General features: G+C 41.3%; 2 protein-coding genes across 9 annotated transcripts in view; both read right to left on the bottom strand.

The window, feature by feature from the left end:
- Nucleotides 1–4198: 4198 nt before the first annotated feature.
- si:ch211-220i18.4 (SRSF protein kinase 2) lies at nucleotides 4199–14701 on the bottom strand. Of its 6 annotated transcripts, none has more exons than XM_036946792.1 (12): nucleotides 14480–14695; nucleotides 10862–10962; nucleotides 9574–9703; nucleotides 9407–9509; nucleotides 7405–7492; nucleotides 7185–7291; nucleotides 6878–7043; nucleotides 6587–6663; nucleotides 6065–6172; nucleotides 5734–5803; nucleotides 5527–5619; nucleotides 4199–4799 (listed from the first exon to the last, which is right to left on the bottom strand). In XM_036946792.1, the coding sequence occupies exons 1-12, from the start codon at nucleotides 14530–14532 to the stop codon at nucleotides 4615–4617; spliced, it is 1281 nt and encodes a 426-aa protein (XP_036802687.1). In that variant the 5' UTR covers nucleotides 14533–14695; the 3' UTR covers nucleotides 4199–4614. The 6 variants fall into 6 exon arrangements, with proteins under 6 accessions (XP_036802687.1, XP_021421410.1, XP_021421412.1 ...); XM_021565735.2 differs by having other exon boundaries at nucleotides 9407–9494; XM_021565737.2 differs by having other exon boundaries at nucleotides 9407–9485.
- Nucleotides 14702–22353: 7652 nt separating this feature from the next.
- Nucleotides 22354–25639, bottom strand: part of plxnb1a (plexin b1a) — a 49627-nt gene continuing 46341 nt past the window's right edge. For all 3 annotated transcript variants that reach the window (XM_021565733.2, XM_036946791.1, XM_021565734.2), the window contains one exon: nucleotides 22354–25605. In XM_021565733.2, the coding sequence (XP_021421408.2) occupies nucleotides 25501–25605 (105 nt within the window). In that variant the 3' untranslated portion in view covers nucleotides 22354–25500. The remainder of the gene's footprint in view (nucleotides 25606–25639) is intronic.

Genomic DNA, 25639 nt, shown 5'->3' with positions numbered 1-25639 from the left:
TTTGCCCCACTGTAAATGCACGTACAAAGACATGCTCTTCAAGGTGGGAGCGTCATTCCAAAGGAGGCTGTGACAAGTGCGTTGGTCACGAGTTTGGCTTCTTCTGCTTTTCGTGAGTTAAACTGTGCCAAATCATGAAAATGTTGTGACAATTGTACATTTCAAGAAATCAATCATCCTGAACAATGGTTTATCACATCCGGCACATGTTAATGTTGCATAAAAACCCATGGCTTGTGTATGTTCTGTAGGCCAAATAATCAAACTTTGTGGCCTAGTAATGTCAGCGGCTGTTGACAGAGTGTGGCTACAGGGTCGTCTACAAGCTCAGCCCAGAGCTGGAGTGTTGGGCCTATAGCTGGAGTGGTTGATTATCCAGCCTTCTATGCCTCTGTCTGCAGAATATATAGAGAGCAAGAACTGTCAATATTACCTTCATAGATGGTAAGTCTACTGTACAGCTTCACATTGATACAAAATCTTTCCCTAATGAAATAAGTCTAATATAGTTTTTCTTCCGGGACCTAATTGCTGTACTTGCATACAGTTCCAGTGTATTGGGTTCAATCTAAGTTCATTCAGAGAGTGATCTTATCTGTTCTGATGTTCAATTGTTAATGCTCGCTCAAGAATGAGATTGCTCATAAATGGTTGGTTGTTGCATCTTTTTGTCTTAAAGACATTTTTATATTTCATATGTATATGCTTGTAAAATAAATGTTATTATTATTTTTCCATTAAAGAGCTCCCTCTTACATAGCCCTGATGTTCTTCTTCCATACACAACATTGTCTTCCAACATAACCGCTAGAATGACATGACCTACTTCTATTGAAAATCAGACAAAAACAAACCTTTGTCTTAACAGATGGAAGACCATACCTTATAAATAATAATATCAATTTAAATGTACATTTAGTTGAAAGGTACATTACATTTAGTTTGGATCAAATTGTATTTAATGTGCTCTACCATCACTGATTTTTCTGATAAGTTCTTTATTGAGGAAAATGTACTACAACTGTGATATGTGATTGTCTCACCTAGCTATCTTAAGACAACTGTAAGTCGCTCTGGATAAGAGTGTCTGCTAAATGACTACAATGTAATGTAAATGTGATTCAGTATGAGCCAGTGAAGCTTGATCATTATTCTGTTAGCATAGAACAGATCTAGTGAAACAAATTCGACATCTGGCAAACAAGCACATTACATTTACTCTAGCCCTGATCAGAATAATCAACTAACCTAAATCAAATCAAATCAAATCTTATTAGTCACACACACATGGTTAGCAGTAGTTAATGTGAGTGTAGTGAAATGCTTGTGCTTCTAGTTCCGACAGCGCAGTAATATCTAACAAGTAATCTAACAATTTCCAACAACTACCTAATACAAACAAATCTAAATGGGTGAATGAGAATATGAACATATAAATATATGGATGAGCGATGGCCGAGCGGCATAGGCAAGGTGCAATAGATGGTATAAAATACAGTATATACCGTACATATGATATGAGTAATGTAAGATATGTAAACATTATTAAAGTGGAATTATTTAAAGTGGCATTGTTTAAAGTGACTAGTGATCCATTTATTAAAGTGGCCAGTGATTGGGTCTCAATGTAGGCAGCAGCCTCTCTGAGTTAGTGATTGCTGTTTAGCAGTCTGATGGCCTTGAGACAGAAGCTGTTTTTCAGTCTCTCGGTCCCAGCTTTGATGCACCTGTACTGACCTCGCCTTCTGGATGATAGCGGTGTGAACAGGCAGTGGCTTGGGTGGTTGTTGTCCTTGATGATCTTTTTGGCCTTTCTGTGACATCCGGTGCTATAGGTGTCATGGAGGGTAAGTAGTTTGCCCCCGGGAAGCGTTGTGCAGACCGCACCACCCTCTGGAGAGCCTTGCGCTTGAGGGCGGTGCAGTTGCCATACCAGGCTGTGATACAGCCCGACAGGATGCTCTCAATTGTGCATCTGTAAAAGTTTGTCAGGGTTTTGGGTGACAAGCCGAATTCCTTCAGCCTCCTGAGGTTGAAGAGGTGCTGCTGCGCCTTCTTCACCACACTGTCTGTGTGGGTGGACCATTTCAGTTTGTCTCTGATGTGTACGCCGAGGAACTTAAAACTTTCCACCTTCTCCACTGCTGTCCCTTCGATGTAGATAGGGAGGTGCTCCCTCTGCTGTTTCCTGAAGTCCATAATCATCTGCTTTGTTTTGTTGGTGTTGAGTGAGAGGTTGTTTTCCTGACACCACACTCTGAATGCCCTCACCACCCCCCTGTAGGATGTCTTGTCGTTGTTGGTAATCAAGTGCACTACTGTTGGGTCGTCTGCAAACTTGATGACTGAGTTGGAGGTGTGCATGGCCATGCAGTCCTGAGTGAACAGGACGTACAGGAGGGGGCTGAGCAAGCAACCTTGTGGGGCCCAAGTGTTGAGGGTCAGTGAACTTGAGATGTTGTTTCCTACCTTCACCATCTGGGCGCGGCCCGTCAGAAAGTCCAGGATCCAATTTCCCAGGGCCTCCAGCTTGATGATGAGCTAGGAGGGAACTATAATGTTGAATGCTGAGCTGTAGTCAATGAACAGCATTCTTACATAGGTATCCCTCTTGTCCAGATGGGATAGGGCAGTATGCAGTGTGATGGCGATTGCATCATCGGTAGACCTGTTGGGGTGGAATGCAAACTGAAGTGGGTCTAGGGTGGCCGGTAAGGTGGGGGTGATATGAATCTTGACTAGTCTCTCAAAGCACTTCATGATGACAGAAGGAAGTGCTATGGGGCGGTAGTCATTTAGTTCAGTTATCTTTGCCTTCTTGGGTACAGAAACAATGGTGGCATGTGGGGACAGCAGACTGGGATAGGGAGTGATTGAATATGTCCGTAAACACACCAGCCAGCTGGTCTGCGCATGCTCCGAGGACGCGGCTAGGGATGCCGTCTGGGCCAGCAGCCTTGTGAGGGTTAACACGTTTAAATGTTTGACTCATGTTGGACACAGAGAAGGAGAGGGGGGGGGTGCAGTCCTTGTTAGCGACCCGCGACTGTGGCGCTGTCTTATCCTCAAAGCGGGCAAAGAAGGTTTTTCGTTTGTCTGGAAGCGTGACGTCTGTGTCTGTGACGTAGTGGGTTTTCTTTTTGTAGTCCGTGATTTCCTGTAGACCCTGCCACATACGTCTTGTGTCCGAGCCGTTGAATTGGGACTTCACTTTATCCCTGTACTGACATTTCGCTTGTTTGATTGCATTTTGGAGGGAATTAACTACACTGTTTATATTCAGCCATATTCCCAGACCTCTTTCCATGGTTAAATGTGGTGGTTTACGCTTTCAGTTTTGCGTGAATGCCGCCATCCATCCACGATTTCTGGTTAGGGTAGGCTTTAATAGTCACAGTGGGTACAACATTTCATCTTTATAAACTCACTCACCGAGTCAGTGTATAAATCAAAGTTGTTATCAATCTCTTGGGAGATAATATGGCCGACATTTGATTGTAAGGAATTCTAGGTCGAGTGAGCAGAAGGACTTGACTTCCTGTATGTTGTTATGATTACACCATGAGTCGTTAATCATGAAGCATACACCCCTAGAGTTTATCTCTGTCAGCGCGATGCATGGAGAAGCCCGGTGGCTGAACAGATTCTGACAACATATCCCAAGAGAGCCATGTTTCCGTGAAACAGAGAATGTTTCAATCTCTGATGTCTCTCTTGAAGGCAACCCTTGCTCGAATTTCATCTACCTTGTTGTCAAGAGACTGGATATTGGTGAGTAGTATACTCGGGAGTGGTGGGCGATGTGCACGTCTATGGAGCTTGACCAGGAGGCCGCTCGGTCTGCCCCTTCTGCAGCGCCGTTGTTTAGGGTCGGCTTCTGGGATTAGGTCCATTGTCCTGGGTGGTGGTCCAAACAGAGGATCCGCTTTGGGATCGTAATGTTGGTAAATTGAAGTCACTATTATATCCAATAGTTCTTCCCGGCTGTATGTAATAAGACTTAAGATTTCCTGTGGTACCAATGTAATACATAAAAAAACAAATACTGCATAGTTTCCTAAGGACTCGAAGCGAGGCGACCATCTTTGTCGACGCCATCTTGCACTAAGTACCTACCACCATCTTGGGGAAACTACAAGTAGACGAAAAAGAGAAGGCATGCAGATGTGAGCCCAAAAGAGACAATGGAAACAATATATTTCTAGCAAAACATGATTTATTGTATGCTGTAAAAAATAACTACAAATATACAGTAGTACAATTGGTGCAGTGCACTGTGCAGCACAGCTGTGGAAAGTCTTGAGCACAAGTACTACATTTCAGTAAATCACACAACACTTATATAAGTTTGTACTTCATACATTCATTACACTACAGATAATCAAATGCCCCATACATTTATCAGAAGAGACAAATCTAGTCTTACTTAATGAATGAACATAAAATAGTACATTTCACCCGGAACATTGGCATCGAGCCAATTGGCAAAATGTATACTGTATATCTTTCCCGTAGTCTTAGTGACTCAGCACCACTGTGTTTGTCTCTGCATAACACTTTTATATAACACATTTATCTACTAGCTTGGTATCAAGTTGGCTCCAGGGCCAGGGTTCAGGAGCTAAGCCACGGGTGCAGGAGACACTGGGCAGCACTGGCCCTCCTCTCCGGCTGGAAGTCCAACATATGCAACAGGAAGTCAGAGAACAGAGAGGCCTCCTTCAGCATGAAGTGGTACTTCTCCACCAACACCTCATATAGACCCCAGGGTCGCATCACTCCGATATGACGCATGTCACCTGGGAGAACACATAATAGAAAGGGGGAAAGACAGTGGAGGTAAGTACAAGAGAGCTTTGTGACTTGGAAAGAAAATGTATTCTTTGTAGGTTTGACTTCACAAAAAAAGTACACTATGATTTGTCAAAATGAGATTCTGCAAGGGGGCCTCCCGAGTGGCGCAGCGGTCTAAGGCACTGCATCGCAGTGCTTGAGGCGTCACTACAGATCCTGGTTCGATCCTAGGCTGTGTCACAGGAGACCCATGAGGCGGCACACAATTGGCCCAGCGTCGTCCGGGTTAGGGGAGGGTTTGGCCAGCCAGGTTTTCCTTGACCCATTGCACTCTCAAGGTGACCCATAGCGACTCAAGGTGTCAGGCCGGGCACATGCAAGCTGACTTTGGTTGCCAGCTGGACGGTGTTTCCTCCGACACATTGGTGCGGCTGTGCTCTTTGACTTGGCATCTTTCCCAGGGTATGGACAGCAGTGTGGCTTGGCAGGGTTGTGTTTCAGAGGACGCATATCTCTCGACCTTCATCTCTCCCGAGTCCTTAGGGGAGTTGCGGTGATGGGACAAGACTGTAGTTACCAATTGGTTATCACGAAATTGGGGAGAAAATTGGGTAAAAGTACCACAACAAAATAAAAAAATATAAAATAATGAGAATCTGCAACATTTACATCAAAAAGTCCTTTCTCTACGTTGAAACAATTGATGATTTTCAAAGCAAATCCTTCACTCACCTTTGCTATTGAAGTACTCCATGGAATTCTTGCCAGACAAGGCTACTGCTGCAGGGACTTTACCAAGGAGCTCTATTATGTGAGCGATGTGGTCTGGAGGGAACAGAACAATTATGCAGAACAATTATGCAAAAGTCACAAAGTGGACTCCAATGTTATCTCCATTGAATCCTATGTCAATATTTGTCATGCCTAATATCGACATACCTTCCTCTAAAGAAAAGGTCTTCCCAGCTTTGGGCTCAAATAATGAATCCCCAGTGACCAACTCAAAAGCCTAGAATAAAAAGAAGAAGAATTGAATTGCCTGGAACTATTCTGTAGTGGCATCTATCTTATAAGCTTAGTGCTAAAGGAGTGGGTGAATTTGTCTTGCTGGTAGACTGGAAGGGTAACTGAACGGCACAAGAGTAAAGTGATGCAAGTGAATCAGAGGAGGACGGAGATAACATGGTTTTACTTCAGTGAAGCTGTAAACTGATGCAGACTATAAGTGTTGTTGCGGGTGTGTTGGTGGTATGGTGGTTGTCTCTCTTACCATGCAGGCTACACTCCAGATGTCTGCTGGTGGGCCATAGTCAGAGCCCAATAGAACCTCTAGTGAGCGGTACTGACGGGTCTGAATCTCCTCACAGAAATGTTTGTACTGGAATGTCACACAGAGCAAAGGCACGTGTGAAATAAAGTCCTGACCCCAGGGCAGTATCCCACATTAGTTACTCTTATTTTGTAACCAACTACTGAATACGAATGGCAACGGTTCATAAAGATGTCGGAATTCCGATATGATGTCAATGTTTTAGCGCTTTCCACTGAGTTTTTATAAACTATGGCGTGCAACATGGTTCCACGCACCAATAAATCAGCACAATCTACTTTTGCGGGTTTTGAAATTGGCTGCTTCTTGGAGCTAAAATTGGGTCATGTTTACTGTGCTAATGACTACACAAAAAAAGAGTAACAGAGAGCAATGTACAACATGAAATTAGTAAATGAGGCATTTGTAGTAATTGCATGGGCGACGCTATTTCACAATCGCTGACTGACTGATCATACCCACCACCCAACAGGAGCTTCCCAGGTCAGCAATCTTTACTGTGATTTTCTTCAGACTGATGGGAGTGACCAGGTCCTTCTCTGAATAGACAGTAAGAGATAAACAACATACAGTACAGGGAGGGTTATGATCTGATTTAAACACTTCAACAGCATACTGGACACAGACAATCTGAAGTGACATAGAAACAGAATACTAGCCTTGATGTACAGTAAACAGATTCATTTTCTGGTCCATTCAGTCATGTGACTTTACAGAGTTCTATAACACCTGTAGCTGGACAGTGAACACTACCTGCTGTGCTCCTTGACTTGGCATCTTTCCCAGGGTATGGACAGGCACTGCCCCCTGCTGTCTGTTTTGGGTTCTGTTCCTCCAAACATAACAGTATATTCTCAGGCTTGATGTCTGTGTGGATGATTTTACATTGAGTGTGCAGGTAGTCCAATGCCTGAAGAACCTACAGGGAAAGAGTGATGGCACTGTGAACTCCAACTACTCCTGCATCAAACTAAAGATGCATCCATTAGTGTAGTGATTCGATAATGACAGCCCAAATGTTTCTACTCATCTCGTACTATGAACTCTGTCACTCTTTTACCTGAGCAATGACCTGTTTGACCCAAGACAGCGATAGCCCTGGGTTTCCAAAACAGACTTGCCAACAGCGGAGGTCTGGTCCCAGCAGCTCCAGCACTAGGCATACATCTTCACACAGGAGGTCAAGGAACCAAACACGCTCCCTACGGTGTCAAATGTTGCTGCAGGTTTGTGTGTGTGTGTGTGTGTATGTCATGACTATGCAGTCTGAGAAAGGATACGAACCCCGTTGACCCCAGCTATCTTAAACTCATCCAGCAATTGGACAATCCTCCGGCTTTGGAGGTGACGAACAGTGGGACCACTGGCCTGAGGGGGAGAGGGGCAGAGGCGGGTGAGAGAGGTTAAAGTCAGGGTCCGGACTATACTGGTCGAGTACTTGTTTAAATAGAGAGAGCTGGGTCTGTATGAGACAAGGGAGACAAATAATGAACCATGAAAGCCTGGGTGGATGTGAATAAGTGGTAGTGACAGATAAATAACAAAAAGTGTAATTCATGTACAGTGCCTTGCGAAAGTATTCGGCCCTCTTGAACTTTGCGACCTTTTGCCACATTTCAGGCTTCAAACATAAAGATATAAAACTGTATTTTTTTGTGAAGAATCAACAACAAGTGGGACACAATCATGAAGTGGAACGACATTTATTGGATATTTCAAACTTTTTTAACAAATCAAAAACTGAAAAATTGGGCGTGCAAAATTATTCAGCCCCTTTACTTTCAGTGCAGCAAACTCTCTCCAGAAGTTCAGTGATGATCTCTGAATGATCCAATGTTGACCTAAATGACTAATGATGATAAATACAATCCACCTGTGTGTAATCAAGTCTCCGTATAAATGCACCTGCACTGTGATAGTCTCAGAGGTCCGTTAAAAGCGCAGAGAGCATCATGAAGAACAAGGAACACACCAGGCAGGTCCGAGATACTGTTGTGAAGAAGTTTAAAGCCGGATTTGGATACAAAAAGATTTCCCAAGCTTTAAACATCCCAAGGAGCACTGTGCAAGCGATAATATTGAAATGGAAGGAGTATCAGACCACTGCAAATCTACCAAGACCTGGCCGTCCCTCTAAACTTTCAGCTCATACAAGGAGAAGACTGATCAGAGATGCAGCCAAGAGGCCCATGATCACTCTGGATGAACTGCAGAGATCTACAGCTGAGGTGGGAAACTCTGTCCATAGGACAACAATCAGTCGTATATTGCACAAATCTGGCCTTTATGGAAGAGTGGCAAGAAGAAAGCCATTTCTTAAAGATATCCATAAAAAGTGTCGTTTAAAGTTTGCTACAAGCCACCTGGGAGACACACCAAACATGTGGAAGAAGGTGCTCTGGTCAGATGAAACCAAAATTGAACTTTTTGGCAACAATGCAAAACGATATGTTTGGCGTAAAAGCAACACAGCTGAACACACCATCCCCACTGTCAAATATGGTGGTGGCAGCATCATGGTTTGGGCCTGCTTTTCTTCAGCAGGGACAGGGAAGATGGTTAAAATTGATGGGAAGATGGATGGAGCCAAATACAGGACCATTCTGGAAGAAAACCTGATGGAGTCTGCAAAAGACCTGAGACTGGGACGGAGATGTGTCTTCCAACAAGACAATGATCCAAAACATAAAGCAAAATCTACAATGGAATGGTTCAAAAATAAACATATCCAGGTGTTAGAATGGCCAAGTCAAAGTCCAGACCTGAATCCAATCGAGAATCTGTGGAAAGAACTGAAAACTTCTGTTCACAAATGCTGTCCATCCAACCTCACTGAGCTCGAGCTGTTTTGCAAGGAGGAATGGGAAAAAATGTCAGTCTTTCGATGTGCAAAACTGATAGAGACATACCCCAAACGACTTACAGCTGTAATCGCAGCAAAAGGTGGCGCTACAAAGTATTAACTTAAGGGGGCTGAATAATTTTGCACGCCCAATTTTTCAGTTTTTGATTTGTTAAAAAAGTTTTAAATATCCAATAAATGTCGTTCCACTTCATGGTTGTGTCCCACTTGTTGTTGATTCTTCACAAAAAAATACAGTTTTATATCTTTATGTTTGAAGCCTGAAATGTGGCAAAAGGTCGCAAAGTTCAAGGGGGCCGAATACTTTCGCAAGGCACTGTATGCCCTATTGCCCTTAGAGAAGAGTTAGTGGTGAGGATGAGAAAGTGATAGAGGAAGCAGAGAAAGAGAAATGAAGAGAGACAAGAAGGGAGACTCACACAGCGTAGCAGAGTCAATTCGTCTTGCCCAGCCTGTGTGAATCCTTCTCCACTCTTCAAAACCTTCACGGCCACTCGCCTGCCCAATCTGCACATACAGAGACTGTTTTAATCACACTAGAGCTTTTCCTATATGACAAGAAGAAGATATTTGAGTAAATCCTCACACAGCAACATAGTGAATGAACCTGAGGTCCAAGCAGAGCCATACAGTGGAGAAGTATCCCCAGCCCAACTTAGACAGAACCTGGTATCTCCTGTTGAAGGTGTCTCCAATGTGAACAGGGTGGTACCCCCCTATTGAAACATACAGGATGATAGCAAATAGTTATTACTCCAACTTTTTATTTTTTTTACATTTTATTTAACCGTTACTTAACCAGGTAGGCCAGTTGAGAACAAGTTCTCATTTCCAACTGCGACCTGGCCAAGATAAAGCAAAGCAGTGCGACAAAAACAACAACACAGAGTTACACATAAACAAACGTACAGTCAATAACACAATAGAAAAATCTATGAAAAGTGTGTGCAAATGTAGAAGAATAGGGAGGTAAGGCAGTAAAAAGTAGAGATACTGGGGTGCAAAAGAGCAAGAGAATAAATAACAATATGGGGATGAGGTAGATGGGTGTGGTATTTACAGATTGGCTGTGTACAGGTACAGTGATCGGAAAGCTGCTCTGACAGCTGATGCTTAAAGTTAGAGAGGGAGATATTTGATTTTTGCAATTCGTTCCAGTCATTGGCAGCAGAGAACTGGAAGTAAAAAAGTAAGCGGCCAAAGTCGCCAAAGGCGGCCAAAGTAAGTGTTGGCTTTGGGGATGACCAGTGAAATATACCTGCTGGAGCATGTGCTACAGGTGGGTGTTGCTGGTGACCAGTGTGCTGAGATAAGACGGGGCTTTACCTAGCAAAGACTTATAGATGACCTGGAGCCAGTGGGCTTGGCGACGAATATGTAGTGAGGGCCAGCCAACGAGAGCATACAGGTCGCAGTGGTGCTTTATTTTGTAAATGACATCGCCGAAGTCAAGGATCGGTAGGATAGTCAGTTTTACAAGGGTATGTTTGGCAGCATGAGTGAAGGAGGCTTTGTTGCAAAAAAGGAAGCCAAATCTAGATTTAATTTTGGATTGGCGATGCTTAATGTGAGTCTGGAAGGAGAGTTTACAGTCTAACCAGACACCTAGGTATTTGTAGTTGTCCACATATTCTAAGTCAGAACTGTCCAGAGTAGTGATGCTAGTCGGGCGGGCGGGTGCGGGCAGCAATCGGTTGAAGAGCATGCATTTCGTTTTACTAGCATTTAAAACCAGGCCACGGAAGGCCTCCAACTACTGTATTTACTGTGTAAACACAGTACTCAACACAAACAGACTATGTGTATGCTGGAAAGGAGTGAATAGGACAACAAGATATGTAAGGAGAAAGAGATTGAGTAGACCCATATCAGACCATGGCAGTATTCTCGGGGGTCCTCTCTGTCCAGTGACTCCTCTGGCTCTAGCTGTTCCAAACGATTCAGCTTATCAAGTCCATTGGATGTCCCAGGTTTACTGCGCAAACAAACACACACATGCTAATACACTTACACAAAGACACACACTGTCTACATACTGTGCACACACTGTCAACCTATCTGATCCCACACAGGGCAGAGATGTGACCCCTCTGTGGCTAAGTCAGTGTTGGGTTGCTGGGAGCAGACAGGGTGAGACTACTTTTAGACACTTCCCTGGGTGTTCACATGGATACCCAGCTGACAGGACTCAGAATGGGTCTCAGACATTTAATAGACATGCCACTATAGTCTACAGCCAGATGGACTACATGCGGTGGCAACCCGTCATTCAAGGCAGGTGGGGTAGAGCCCCACCTGTTTTGAGCAGCACATTTAAAAAAAAAAAATCTAAATAAATAAATAAAGTTGACAATCTACTGGCAAATCCTTTTTAATCCATGTCGTATGAAGAGAAATAACGAAGAGAAATTATAGATAAAATGTTTCGGTGCTCATCGGCCATTGGACATAAACATTACACAACAGGGTAGAAATCGCAAATTGAACAATGAGTGGTTTGGAAAGAATCAGTGACAATGGCTAACTGCAAGCATAGCAAATAAATCACTAGCCTGCTATTCAGTGCAGTGGCCCTGTGTCCCAACTCTGGGATTAAGTGTCTATTTTCCAAGTTTAAAATGATAAACATTCAACATTGGCCATGCTGTCAATTAAGCATGATTTGGGCCGCACTCAAAACAACTGTTAACTCAGAACTGCAAAAACTTGACTTCAGTGAGTTCAAGACAACTGGGAATTCCGGAAAAAAAACTAGCTCCGACTGGGAAATACATTTTCAGCATTTACATTTTGAACCGTCATTGTAAGTCGGGAACTTGGGCATCTTTCTAGAGCTACGACCTAAAGATCAATGATGTCATCATGATTCAACCCAGTTGTCTTGAAAGCACCATAAATCCAGAGAAAGCCAGACTTTGATGACAAAATTTGCCCATGAAGGACTGCCATGCCACCTTCCTGTTCAAGTGAGCACAGCACAACAAGGTGAGTCCAAAAACGTCTTGTATGCTGCTGCAAAAATTACATAATATGCCAGGGAGATATGTATACTGTAGCTAAGAAAGTAATACTAAGTGTATGTTGTGTAGTAAGCTGTTAGTAGCCCATGTGCCTCACCCTGGCAATAAATGAGGCTGAATGAACTGTTTCGCTGCCAGACAAGGCTCCATTGATAGCCAGGTGTAGCAGTGGTAAGATGTTGGGACAGCTTTTTGTAGGATCTAACAGTTTGTGGGCACCGTTTGTCACCGTTATAGTGCCATTAATGTATTGTTTAGTATTGTGTTGTGTAGTGGCTTTGCTGGCAAGCATCCCACGTATTATTATTTTTTTGCCCCACCAAGATTTACATGCTAAAATCAGCAATGACTACATGTACCTCACTGTGACCCTCTGTAAAAGAGGCAAAGGTCAAATTCATTAGGATATGCTGTATCAGGTTAGTGTACTATAAATATTGTCTTGTCTGTCAATTATTGCTCCTTTTCTGAATAATTTATTTATAGTCAAATATCCTCTCCAGGACAGTCTCTCAGAATGTTGTGGCTCCAGTTCAGAGCGTGGATATTGGCCCAGGTCCTTGACACTATGACAGACCCAGTGAAACTCTAAACTGACATTCACCTCCAGAGGCACTAAAATAATGCACACATTCTCATTGTGTGCCAGGCGAGCTATACATGGAGCCGCTGTCTCTTTGGCCGTGGAAAAAAAGGTTAGGGTCAAGCTATAAATTGGTTTCCATTTACTGAGGCAAACATCTAGTCTGGGTACAAGTCTTTTTTAGCTAACATTCCACTTCTTGCCTCTCCATGTCATTGCCACAGAGACTGGCATTGAGGCAATGTCAATGTTCAATATGCAGCTGGGTTTATGGCAGAATTGCTCATTGGTCGATGGAAATAATAACATTCCTATTTTCCATGAAAACATGTGGAACCTCGAAAATAGAATTAGAATTATAACAAAGTCAAAAACAAACATTTAGCTGTTAACTAGGCAAGTTATTGTATTTTGAGGCTTACAATCAAACCAGCCAGGTTTTGTGATTGGAATTGCAGTATGTATTTAGTTTGAGAAGTTAGACTTCACAGCTAGCAATTTTTGACACAAAAAAAATGTTTGCTTAGCAACCAGGTACCAACATGTTCTGTGGTGAAAAATAGTTATCCAGTACCAATTAAGTGATGATGCCCTCGAAGCCAGTGTTTGGAGGATATATTGTTGCCAATATATCCTCCAAACACTGGCTTCGAGGGCATTATCACTTTTATACAACGGGTTACCAACATATTAAAATAATGATTGACATATTTTAATTAAAAACATTTTATGAATTTATTCATACTATTTCATCCTTCCACAAGATATAGTCCTGAAGATATAGTCCCGTCACAAATCTAGGGCTGGTCGTTCATTCTATCGGTTCAGTTGCTAGATACGCAACCAAGTCGTTCAGTCTTTTTGTTCTGTATCTATGGACGCGACCCAGTCGTTCGTTCGAGATGTTCCATTGCCATACAGGCTGGCAACGTTCTTATCTCTTGATTGCTAGATAGCCAACTACGGCTAATTTACAGTCGCGTCAAAAAGCCAGAATAACAGCAAAGTAGCTTAATTTGCTTTGTTTAAGCTGTTTTCTATAGACATTTGGATACATCCCTAACAATGAGTTGATGAGGTGTGATTTTGTCTGGCATAAAACATGTGCTCACTCGTCCCGATTCCAGACTCGTTCATTACTATGGTACAAGTGGAGATCGAATTTGAATATTGAAATAATGTTGCAAATGTTGGAGAGACAGACAGCAAAGTTTATACAAATATGTTGAAAACTAAATGTTAGTCTAAAATAAACGTGAGATAATGTTTAGATGATTTTTATAGTGGAGATCATGTTTATAAATAGCTGATGAGACAGTGGATTGCACAGTCAGATGGAACAGAGTAAATAGACATTTTAGCGTCATAGATTTAGCCGGTGGTAACTTGTGGAATAGACACCGGCTGGAATGCGGTTTTAATCAATCAGCATTCAGGATTAGGCCCACCCATTGTAAAACATTTGGATAATCGTTGTGATTGGAGGATAGCTGTGAGGGTTATCGAATCAGGATCAGCTCCTCTGTTCTCCTCAATCTCAGTAATGATAGAATGTTCATATTTGAAGATGACAGAAAGGCTGGTCTCCTTGTCAATGACAAGGAGTGGAATGTTAGCTAAAGAGACTGGCACCAGGCTAGCTAACAACCACACACAGGGTTAAAGTCCTCTGGTTAAGACCTGCTCCTCAAAAATATTTCTTAATTAAAAAGATACCAAACTTCCACTCATTGACTTTGTGACTTGCTATGGGTAACAGGTGAGTCTCACTGACAATTTAGTGGGCAGCCAGGTTACTGGTTGAGAGGTGCACCTTTCAATTAGTAATAATCAAGTCAGTGTACTGTTCTAGATCTGGCATACTTAAAGTGAGAACAGATGATACTTACGTTTTTTGAGCCAACTGTACAGAAGTCTGAGCTGAGCACATATTCCTCTCCATGACTGAGTATACAGAGCCTGTATACAGTAGGACTCTGACTGCCTGTGACCAGTCAGCAGTGTTTATGTATGAGGAGCCGGACAGGTCTAAACATGGAAATCCCCAACCCCCCAACTCTCTCTCTGTCCTCTTCTTTTGCTCTTTCTTCCCTTCACCCCCACTCTGTATATCTCTCCACAGCTGTGAAAGGGTAGAGGGAAGAGGAAATGACAGCTGTGTGGGGTTACTAGGGGGTTTAACGACCCCAGTCCAACAGTTCATGATCTCACAGGAACGCCAGGGCACCCCTTTTCCCACCATGTGCAAATACCTGTACAGTATGATATATCAAAACAAGGAATAATAATAATACCTTTTCAATGCAAGTAACAAAATGCTTCACCTCATAAGAAATATAATTAGATAAAAGTACTAACAAAGAAACAAAGACAGTAGGAAGGAGAATGAAAAACATAAATTGAAATCATAAATTGAAAATCATGAATTGAAATCATACATGAAAAGCATCTTTATAAAAGTGTGTTTTCAGCAGAGATTTAAAAATAGGCACAAGCCTGATCTCCTCTGGTAGACAATTGCAAAGTCTAGGGGCCCTAATGCAAATGCCCAGTCTCCTGTCATTTTCAACCTAGACTTTGGAATGGTCAACAGTGCCCTGTCAGAGGATCTCAGGTTGTGTACTGGCTCACAGGGAGATAAAATATCTGAGATATAGGATGGGGCTAAACCAAGCCTTGAACATGATTACTAAAATGTTAACATCTATTCTAAAAGTGACGGGTGGCCAGTGTATGGAAATTTAAATAGTTGTGTTTAAATACACACACACACATCATATGCTGCTGCTACTCTGTTCTTTATTTCACTCTTATTATTAATCTCCTGATGCCTAGTCACTTTTCCCTGCCTTCATGTACATATCTACCTCAAATACCTCATACCCTGCACATTTACCTGGTACTGGTACTCCCTGTATATAGCTCCATTCTTGTGTATTTTGTTTTTTAATTATTATTAATTTTAAACTATACATAGTTGGGAAGGGCTCGTCAGCAAGCATTTCACAGTTAAGTATACACCCGTTCTATTCGGCGCGCATGTGACAAATACAATTTAATTTGTTTTCATATAGTTACATTTTCTGGTGCCTGTTAAAAACCAAGCTGCAGAATTTTGAACTAAGAGTTACAGTAATCTCGGCATGAGGAAGTAAAACCACGTAGCACAAGAGTATTGCACTGGACACGTGCTGTACACTGCATTAGATTTTTCCTTCTATGGTGCAGTCATAATGAGCTTTATCTAATTATATAATAAGCTATATCTGATTTGATCTAATTAGGAACAGTAAAAGTAGATATATGGGCTATAACAAACGAGTCTTGTGTCATTGAGTTCACTTCTGTCAGTTGCTTGATGGCTACCGTGGGAAGTGAAATTCGTACACTTTCATCAGTATGTTTCCACCCCACTCATGGAATTGGAGAGAGGGTAAAAATATCCACGGCCACGATACAGGGGAGAGCAGGGTGAGGTCTCAGGCATGGCTCTGCTCTTTGTGATTAATACTGGGCTGTTAACACTCTGCTCCAACACGCCACCCGAAGACACTTCAGAAACCGCAAGGCGCACAGCGATAAACTGAATGAAAGTTGATGGATCGGAGAGAAAGAGGCCCCCTGCTCGGTTTCAATAGCCTACACGACTGGGTTGACTGTTTAATTGGTCCAAGGTGACTTATGACCTTACTTATTGGTACATTTCAAATCAAGTTGTATTTGTCAAATGCGCCGAAAGCAACGGGTAGACCTTACCGTGAAATGCGTATTTACAAGCCCTTAATCCTTCATTTATGTGTCTTTAGGCTGTAGACCTAAATCAGGTCGAGAGAAATTTAAAAAATAATACAGTGCCTAGATATTATAGGCACGGGAAGTGAGATGATTCATAGGTGCAGGATTTATTGATGAAGCTGCAGAGAGTAATCCATGTGCGTAAACACTTTTATTTATTTTTTTACATGAAAAGGCACAGTGTCATAACAATATAAATATAATATATGTGATCAAAGGCAGGAACATTTTCAACAACAACGTGAGCTACAGTGGATATGGCTGGTTTCTGCCGGAGCGTTATGAAACGCTTTTGTAAAGTCAATGCGACAATATCGGCAAGAAACGTTTCAAAACACTTAACATGTTTCAGTAAGGGGCATGAGGACCCGGGAGTAACTCCTGTGAATAACACCCCACTAACCGTCCAGATCCACGATCGAGCGATGAAACAACGGAATACCCATTTGTTTTCAATAGAGATAAGTGAAGTGGGCGGGGGCATTGAGCGACGCATGCATGGGCGAGGAAGTATGAACAAGGCGGGACCTAAATTGCAGAAAGCAAATACTCTGCTATATCGCAGAGCGATGGACCAATCAAAGTTCAACATAGCAGTTGATCCCTAACCTGCTTGCTTGCAAGCGCCCACATGAGGGCAAAGCTAGTGTGGCTGTCCAAATTATCAAGGTTAGTGGATCATGGTCGTAAGGGCTGTTCTTAGGCCCGACATAAAGCAGAATCCGGGCAAAAGCCAGTCATTAGTTATGAGATTCTGAAGTTGCTAGCCAAACAGGCTGGTCGTCCGTTCTATTGGCATGGTTGCCAGCCAAGCGGACTGGTCGTCCATTCCAAGCAAATAATGTTGCTATGCTGGTTAGCTCCTACTTTGCTATCTAGCCAACTAAATATAGCACACAAGCAGCTGAAATGACAGCAAACTATGTGCAGTTTTGTTAGTTTCACATTTCTTTAGATAGATCCATTATAATTATCCTGAAAAATGAATTTGCCTGGCTCAGAGAAGCTGTCAGTCTCACCCAGACAAGTTCATTCTCGATGGCACAGTGGGGATTGCAAAAAAAAAATGCAACATTGTTGGAGAGGCAGGCAGCAAGGTTTGGACAAACACCAACTGTTGCAATCCAATATATAGGCTAAATTTATGGGGAATACTGTATTTTGTCAAGGTGAGGTGAAGTTTATGAATTGCCTGGCATGGCTGTGGGAGAGTGGAACGATAATTCAAATGGCCTGTTAATATTACCTGGGGATTGTGGTGAGTAACCCCCTGATATCAATCAATCAGCATCCAGGATCCAAACAATCTGTTTTATATAAAACAACCACTCCTGTCTTTTGTTTAAATGAATAATTTAATAGCAGAGTATTTTAATGTTATTTGGGGAGTAGCTGGTTTAATGTAGCCCCATATAAGGTTATGTGGCAGCCTACATCTGGCCCACTTCTGGACCGGGGTCCTATAGACAGGAACTCAGCCATACCTTTGTGCCAGACTGGTACCACACCTTTTTATTTTACAATCGTTTTGCACAATATGGCCCAGATGTGGGCCACATTGTTTAGAATGAATAATTTTACACTGTGGGCCAGAGCTGGGCCACGCATTTGTAGTTTATCAGTGTGTGGGCCAGATCTGTGCCTCTCCTTTTTAATCTAACGGTGTTAATCTAACGGTGATACAGTATGTGCACCAGACTTGGGCTGGGGACCCAGGCTTATACTGGGCCAGAAAAACACAAAGTATGTGGCCTACAGTTGCCCAGGAATAATTTTGCTAACTGGGCAAACATCTTTCTAGCACTAGACAGATTTGTTTGAGAGGTCATCATAACCTCTTTGTTTCATTCTGTTACACTGGGTGAATTTTCTTTAGGCTGAATATTCTTGTTCTACTGCAAACATAAGTCACCTCCTATTTATGGCCTGATTGAATTACGGCCTAATCTTGGCACAGCATAAACTGTAAAGCCTCAGTTAGCCATTAGGGCTGCTGTTCCAATGTGTGGTAACAAGTAGCAGACCCACAAGGGCTCAGCTGTAGCTTTTCTTTGACTGAGACGCAAACATGATGAGGAGAGTTTGAAAACTGGGTCAGAAGGGGGTGCATATAAAACACAAGTTGGATATCATAGGTATCGCATAAACCTTTTAACCATGTTAAAGGATGAACTGAAACGGAGATAAATGTTAAGCTCCCATAAAGACAGGGGATTGATCCTCAGTACTTGGTAGGAATTCAAATGTTCCCTGTAAACCTTGGGAGGCTACACTATAGCTACGGTCTAAAACTTAATAAGTGCAATAAACATATGGTTAATGTTTTAATATATCTCACCTTTCTGTACGCCTATTGCAAAAGCACGTTTTTTTTTAATGATCACTTATCTTTAGATGTGCTGCCACAGCTACTGTAACTGTACTACAAATGCTACTGGACTAAAACCAAACATGGTACGGCAACTAGAGAGAAACTTGGTTACTTCTCGTAGACACGAGCAGGGAGTACAACAGGCCAGGCCCCACTGACTTATTTCACCCACCAACCTTCCCCTCTAAACCCCAAGGTCTTCATTAGCACAACCTCACTGACTTGCATTCATTTGACGTGACACTGTTTCCACTTTTGAACACTCACAACCTCCTGGTCCTTGTTAGAGGGGAGTGAAGCACATGGCACTGAGGACATTCTGCCAAGGCTATCTGGTTTTCATGAGCTCCTCTTAAACCTCTTCATCACACCAGTCACCAGACAGGCATACTGTAAATATCTCACAGCAGAATGATTGGCTGGAAGTACAGCATAACAAATAGGGCAATCTGAAAATTATTGGAAAAACACCATTTACTGTAAACCATCTGCCTACATGAAGCAACACAATTCACATTTTGAGTAGTGTGCTGCAGTACCCTGTGGTTCCCTTCATTAAAAAGTCACTTTCCCAGATTTAGATTATGCCAGCTCCTGGACTAATATGCATGTTCAATGGTAAATCTGTGTCAGACAAATTGGACCTTAATGATGTGAAGATGCTTTTAATGATACAGTTTACTCTTCATACGTCAGCACTTCTACAGGGCCGGATCCAGGCATAAGCGACATAAGTGGTCTCTTCGGGCCCCCGACCAAATAATAATAGAAAAGGTAGGATCTTTTTGTGTCTGTAAAATGAATTATGCGAGAAATGGCGGTGGAAACTTGTTTATGTGCAAAAATGTATATAATAACCATCATATCGAAGTAAGCTTGGAGTCATATGTTGCGTGGTCCTCCCACTACAACTCGGGAAAGCATGCAGTTAATTTTGTTTGTCATTCTTACTCAGGATATCATAACATGGCATAAGTCAATACAAAATGTGTAGAATTGCAGGAATTTGGCTATCAAACAGCAACAAAAATTATTTCCAACCCATGGCAAAATGTGTAGAATTGAAGAAAATTGTACAATTTTAAAGCAAGTTCTCTATGCGCCATGGCAAAAAAAAATGTAAGTGCAGGAAGTGAACTTTAATTTCTCTCCACCGTCAAGAAGGGGGCCTCTAAAATGTTTTGTTGCGAGGTGGGGGGCCCCCAAAAGTACATGCAGTCCTGTTTCACTGCATGTACAAGTGGGTAACCTGTATGATTGTAAGCTGTGAAATGGAAATATATTTTCTGCATATCCTGAGACACCCTCGGAGAGTGGGGTCACGGCCAGGGATCAGCCATTATTGACGGCAACCCTGGGAGCAATTAGGGTTACGTGTCTTGCTCAACTGCAGATCGACAGATTTTTCGGCTTGGGGATTTTAACAAGCAAACTTTCGGTTACTGGCCCAACGCTCTAACCACTAGGCACATATAGGGCCACTAGCTCCATATAGGGTAGGCTTAACTCCAGCTTGAAGGGTCTTGCTGTAGTGCAGTTGATGGCCGGCATAACAGAGGTACTCTCAAAGCCCTAAACTGGCAGCAAATTTCTATAATGATCACTTTAAATACAAAACCACAAATTACATCGACATTTTGACTATTTTATTGCATGACATTAAGTTACATTTCACCTATCAAACAGTTAGAGAAAGCTAATGGTAGGCTTACGTTAAAGTATTTACAAGGAAATCCAAATAATGTTTGAATTTAGCAAGGAAAACAAACAAGGATTGCTTTTGCTATGTCCATGGCAAGAGATGACAAAAATGCACTTTAAAAATCACCAACATAACCTGCTCTACATTACTAACAAACAGATATTCCCTTATTATAGCTTGACAATCTAAAAATGTATGTAAAAACTGACATGTCAAAAAGCAGTAGTCCCAGAATGTAATGCGAGTCGTAATTTTGATACTTAGATTTTTTTGTAAAGTATACCCTTACCCAACCCACAAACACACAGTAATGAAAATCAAAAAAGGGTCAAAAGTCAAAACATGACCAGTATATGCCTACATAAAGCTTCTACTGCATTTATTTAAAAAATATTTAAAAAAGAACAGTGTAATTCATTCATTGTGGACTATGTCATCAGTACCAAAGAAGAATATGACAGGCGTTTGCATGAAATCGGATCTCACTTTCAAACAATGGATTTCATTGTAATTCCATTGATTATTTGGTCTTCGTAAATAGATAACGAACCAGCAGCCAACCAGACAGGAAAATAAATAAATAAATACAATTTTAAAACCTAAAAATATATTTTAACCCTCAAGCTACCAAAATATTTTCATACATCGATTACCATCTGGGTTCATTGTTACCCCAAGAATAAACTATATTTGAAAAAGCAACAGTCATAGCAAAATAGCAACATATTTATTTTAAAAAACATTAGACATGTAATTAATGTAATCTGAAAAAAAAAAGAGACCAAAACACTTATTTTAGCTAAATTAGAGTTCATTTGCATATTCTGTAAAAACTCAAATATGTTTCCTTCATTCAATTTGCAGCCTTTTCTCCCAAATTCTATCCACATTACTACAGAAAAATCTTATTTACCATTATTTTACTATAGCATCATTTCGTTTTCAGAATGTTGAAAATATAAATGGTCATATTTTGTGGTAGAAAGTACTGCCGTTTAAAGGAACGGTACACCATTTTAAATATTCTACATTTTATTGAAAAGTAATGATTAAATTCACTTCAAAAAGTGATCCTGAAAGAAATGTACCAAATTTATGGCTTAGTTTACTTTATTTACTAAGCCCACAGACAGCATTACCATCACTGTTAGTAAAACAATGGGAGTGTTAGAGGCTATGGCAGGATGCTTCAAAAGCATGCCCAAAGTCACCTCAAAACAAATGGTAAAGCATCCAAAATATCACAAGTTGCTTGCACCTATAGAATATAGGAATTTATGTAACATTTACCGTAGAGAATACACAGCACTATGTGTTCATTTTAGAGGGTAGTGGGTTTCCGTATTACAGTTTTACCAAGTATTAATATGACCGACAGACTGTTCTGAGCGGTTTTGACTGCAAATTGGCATATATCGAAGGTAAATTTAGATTTTGTACATGGTCGTACCTAGTTATAGCCATCCAGGACCTCTATACCAGGCGGTGTCACAGGAAGGCCCAAACAATTGTCAAAGACTCCAGCAACCCAAGCCACAGACGGTTGGTTCTCTTTGCTACAGCACGGCAAGCAGTAACAATGCACCAAGTCTGGAACCAAAAGTACCCTGAACATCTTATACCCCCAAGTCATAAGACTTTTAAACAAGACTGCTACATACCTAATTAAAATGGCTACCTGGACTTCCCTTTATTTTTACCCCCCCCCCCCCCCCACACACACACACACACACTGCAGCTACCACTACTCTTTATTTTTACTGAGTTATTCACTGTGTATTTATTCCTCATGTCTATTTAAAAACAATCTTTAATTGCATTGTTGGAAAATGACCCGTAAGTGAGCATTTCACTGTTAGTCTACGCCTGTTGCCTATAAAGCATGTGACAAATAAAATGTGATTGATTTGATTTATAACCATAGGCGAGTACATAAGCTGCTCCATCTCTGCAGGTGATCGGTCTATTTGGTCAAAATCACTCATACAGGTCCCCCTCCACCCTCTGATGATTACGTATAACTTAATATTTTGTCTCCAGAGAAACCTGGATTCAAATAAATACTTTTTGGGAGATTTGCCCTAGAATAACAACTTTTCAGAGAATACAGACCAATACAGCTCTCTATGTAGCTGGAGTCTATTGCAGCTCTATCAAGTATTTATACCACTGGCAAACATTGTACACGTTTTACATGCACAAAAATAAGGTCATTTTGGTTTTGTAGTACAGTCATACGATACATGGCAAAGAAATGTACAATGTTAGGCAAGTAAGTTACATGGGGAGCTGTATCTCTGCAGAGGATCTGTATTGGATCAAAATCACTGATACAGGTCCCCCTCCACCTAATGGATAACTTGTATTTGTCTAGAGAAACCTAGATTCAAATAAAAAGTCATTTTTTAAATCAAATTACTATAGACAAAATTAAGTGTTTTTGACTAGTGTCAAAACTATCCCAAAAGGAATTGAATTTCTGAATAGTCCATGGGTTGTTCCACAAAATGTGTATCTTTTGCGTCCTTTTGACATTTTAAGGCAAATTTTTGCGCCAATATTGAATTTTAAAAGCCTGTTATGTTCAATGAAGTGCCCTTATAATATAGATCACATGCACAATTCAATAAAGCATATATTTTTTTATATATAAAGACTTGCTAATGTGCCAAAATTCAGCATTTTGACATGTCCCTCCGTGCATCATCTGTGACTTCCCAAAAAGTTCTCACATGATTGTGTAGCCCTGGTTATTTTGTTGCTTTGACAAAGTAATTTCTGAAAAGTATTTAATTTATTTATTTATTTAGTGATTAATTTTAAGGTAAAAAAAACAAACAGTCCCTCATTTTAAGGTGAACACTTTGAACATCTGATAATGAAATTAGTGTAAAAACAGGTGAGATGGTTCTACTCTTTTTGGCCATTTTCTGGTAGGAAACTGAATGGGTCGAGCATAACATGTCAACCCTGTTACCTATAGATAAAACATTTCTAGCCTGTTTATTTTTTTAAATGTTGAAGCTTGCACTCAAATTGCCCCTCCCTGTTGCACACAACCAGCTTCCATTCCCCCCCATCACAAGGAGATTTATGGCTGATTTAAGGTTAAATTGTCAACCAGGTTACTTTATTTGGCACTTACTATAGTAATTATTTAACCTATTGAGATGGGAAAACACGGTTTTTATTAAGTTGAACATGTACTTTTTATGACAGAATGTTAAAATGAGGTGAAATCACCAACAAAAAAATCCCACCAAATTACACATCCCAAAAGGCATCGAATTGGAGGAATGACCCCCACATTGATACAGAAACACTAAAAACATGGATTTAGATTTGTTATTACAAATTTGAAGATTTTAATATACCACCGTTAGGCTATGATAAATATACCTATGGGCGTCAAAATGACTCCAGTCAGTAGCTTGAGGGTTAAAATGTTGTATTAGTGAAAATCAAACAATAGGGCTACCGTTTAATTTCAGTCATAAAAAAGGTCAGTCATGAGGCCTTGGGCTAAAGGATTCATTGTTGAGACTAAAAACATGTCATGCTGCAAGTTTTATGAGATAAACAATATTATATTGCCAATCTCATACTCCTTTCGCTCAACCTTTACAACTATACTAATCTCGGATACCCAGAACTAAAATCTTAGGGAATTGTGTCAGATACTCTTTCAAGTTCTGGGGGGGGGATATGTATGAGAAAAGATACTAGAATGAGGAGTGGAAACCGTATGTTAGCTTCACCCCCCTTTCTCTGCAAGTTTCTTTTAAGTCAGAAGGACAAATGTCATCTCCCCCCTTCCGAAATTCAGATGATACACACCCTGCTATACTCGTGATTTGTTCAAATAATCAAGTGTCGGAAAAACCTGCAAACAGGAACAACTGTTGCTTGTTAGTCGTCGCATCCCACAGTGTTGGCAGAAAATGTCATATTGGTCACATAACCAGCCATTTTCTAAAACAAACTGTTTGATCGCATTCAGTTCTGTGAATTGTTGTGTTTGATTACTAGCCCCTGCTGCTCACAAAATACACCTTTTTGAGAACACCTTCTAGTCTGCCATTGACAGATAATGTGTAGTGAAGTCTGGCACCCTGCTAAGAGAAGGAAACATTCTGCAGGTTGAACATTAACTAGCTGAGATTTCTCTGGAGGTCTAAGCTAGAGATGTCTATCATTATCTCAGCATTAGAACGGAAAACATCAGCTTGGCTACTGCAATTATAGGGAACTGTAGAATTACCATCAGAAATGCACAAAAATGATTTGTACATCATACCGATTTTGGAAAGGAACATTCAAATCATAGAGAATGTCAAAGCTGGGTGACGACAAAAGCCAGCACATGGAGTACCTAACATTTTCACAATGTATTGAAAGCAGTCTGTTCTTTAGTGTCCAACTACATGAAGCAGAACAACTTTGTGGATCGACAAAAACATTGATGGGGAGTGAAGACAATACTACCTCACACGTTGTCTGCAAAGGATAGTTATACCAGAAAAGTAAGACTTTGAAAATGTGATTCAGGGAAACAGAAGGCATTAGCAAGTGAATGACAATAGCATAATTGAATAAGTGCTATTCAATTAATTTTAGTCCTGTAAGCTTTATCCATCCATTTCATCCCAGTAAGACATTGTTTGTGTTGCAGAAACTCTGCAGCAGTCCAGAGAGTTCAACAGGGCTTTGCTAATTTACTCAGGATAATGTCTATGTATGTACACACTGAGTAGCAGCGGGTAAATGTAGTCAGGTTGCTATGGAAATCTCCTGTGCAGCTTGTCAGGAGAATCTACGCACAGTAACTCTACACAGATATGGCAAAAAGAGAAGGGCACCACTTTGAGTGCCGCTCAACCTTCTTTACTTCCTTCAGTCTGCCAAAAAGAGAGGGAAATCACAGCCCTGTATGCACAAGGTCTTTTTCCTTTTCACACATTATTTTCCTTTCGGACTACTCCTCACAGCGGGTGTCTTTTCCTCAGGGTCTCGGCCTGTCCCGTCTCAGGGCCACTCTGTTATCATAGGTCAGTGACTTTATTTTCCACGGCAGCCGCAATCTGCTGGAGCCTGTAGCCCAGCTGCATCTTCTGAGCTGTAGGGTCCTCCTCTAGAGCAGTGATGATCTGGGAGGAGACAATACCAATAACAGGTTAAGTT

The sequence above is a fragment of the Oncorhynchus mykiss genome, chromosome 16, assembly GCF_013265735.2.
Source record: "Oncorhynchus mykiss isolate Arlee chromosome 16, USDA_OmykA_1.1, whole genome shotgun sequence".
Classification (NCBI taxonomy): domain Eukaryota; kingdom Metazoa; phylum Chordata; class Actinopteri; order Salmoniformes; family Salmonidae; genus Oncorhynchus; species Oncorhynchus mykiss.
The sequence above is the reverse complement of the archived record's forward strand: the minus strand, read 5'-3'. Positions and strand labels throughout refer to the sequence as shown.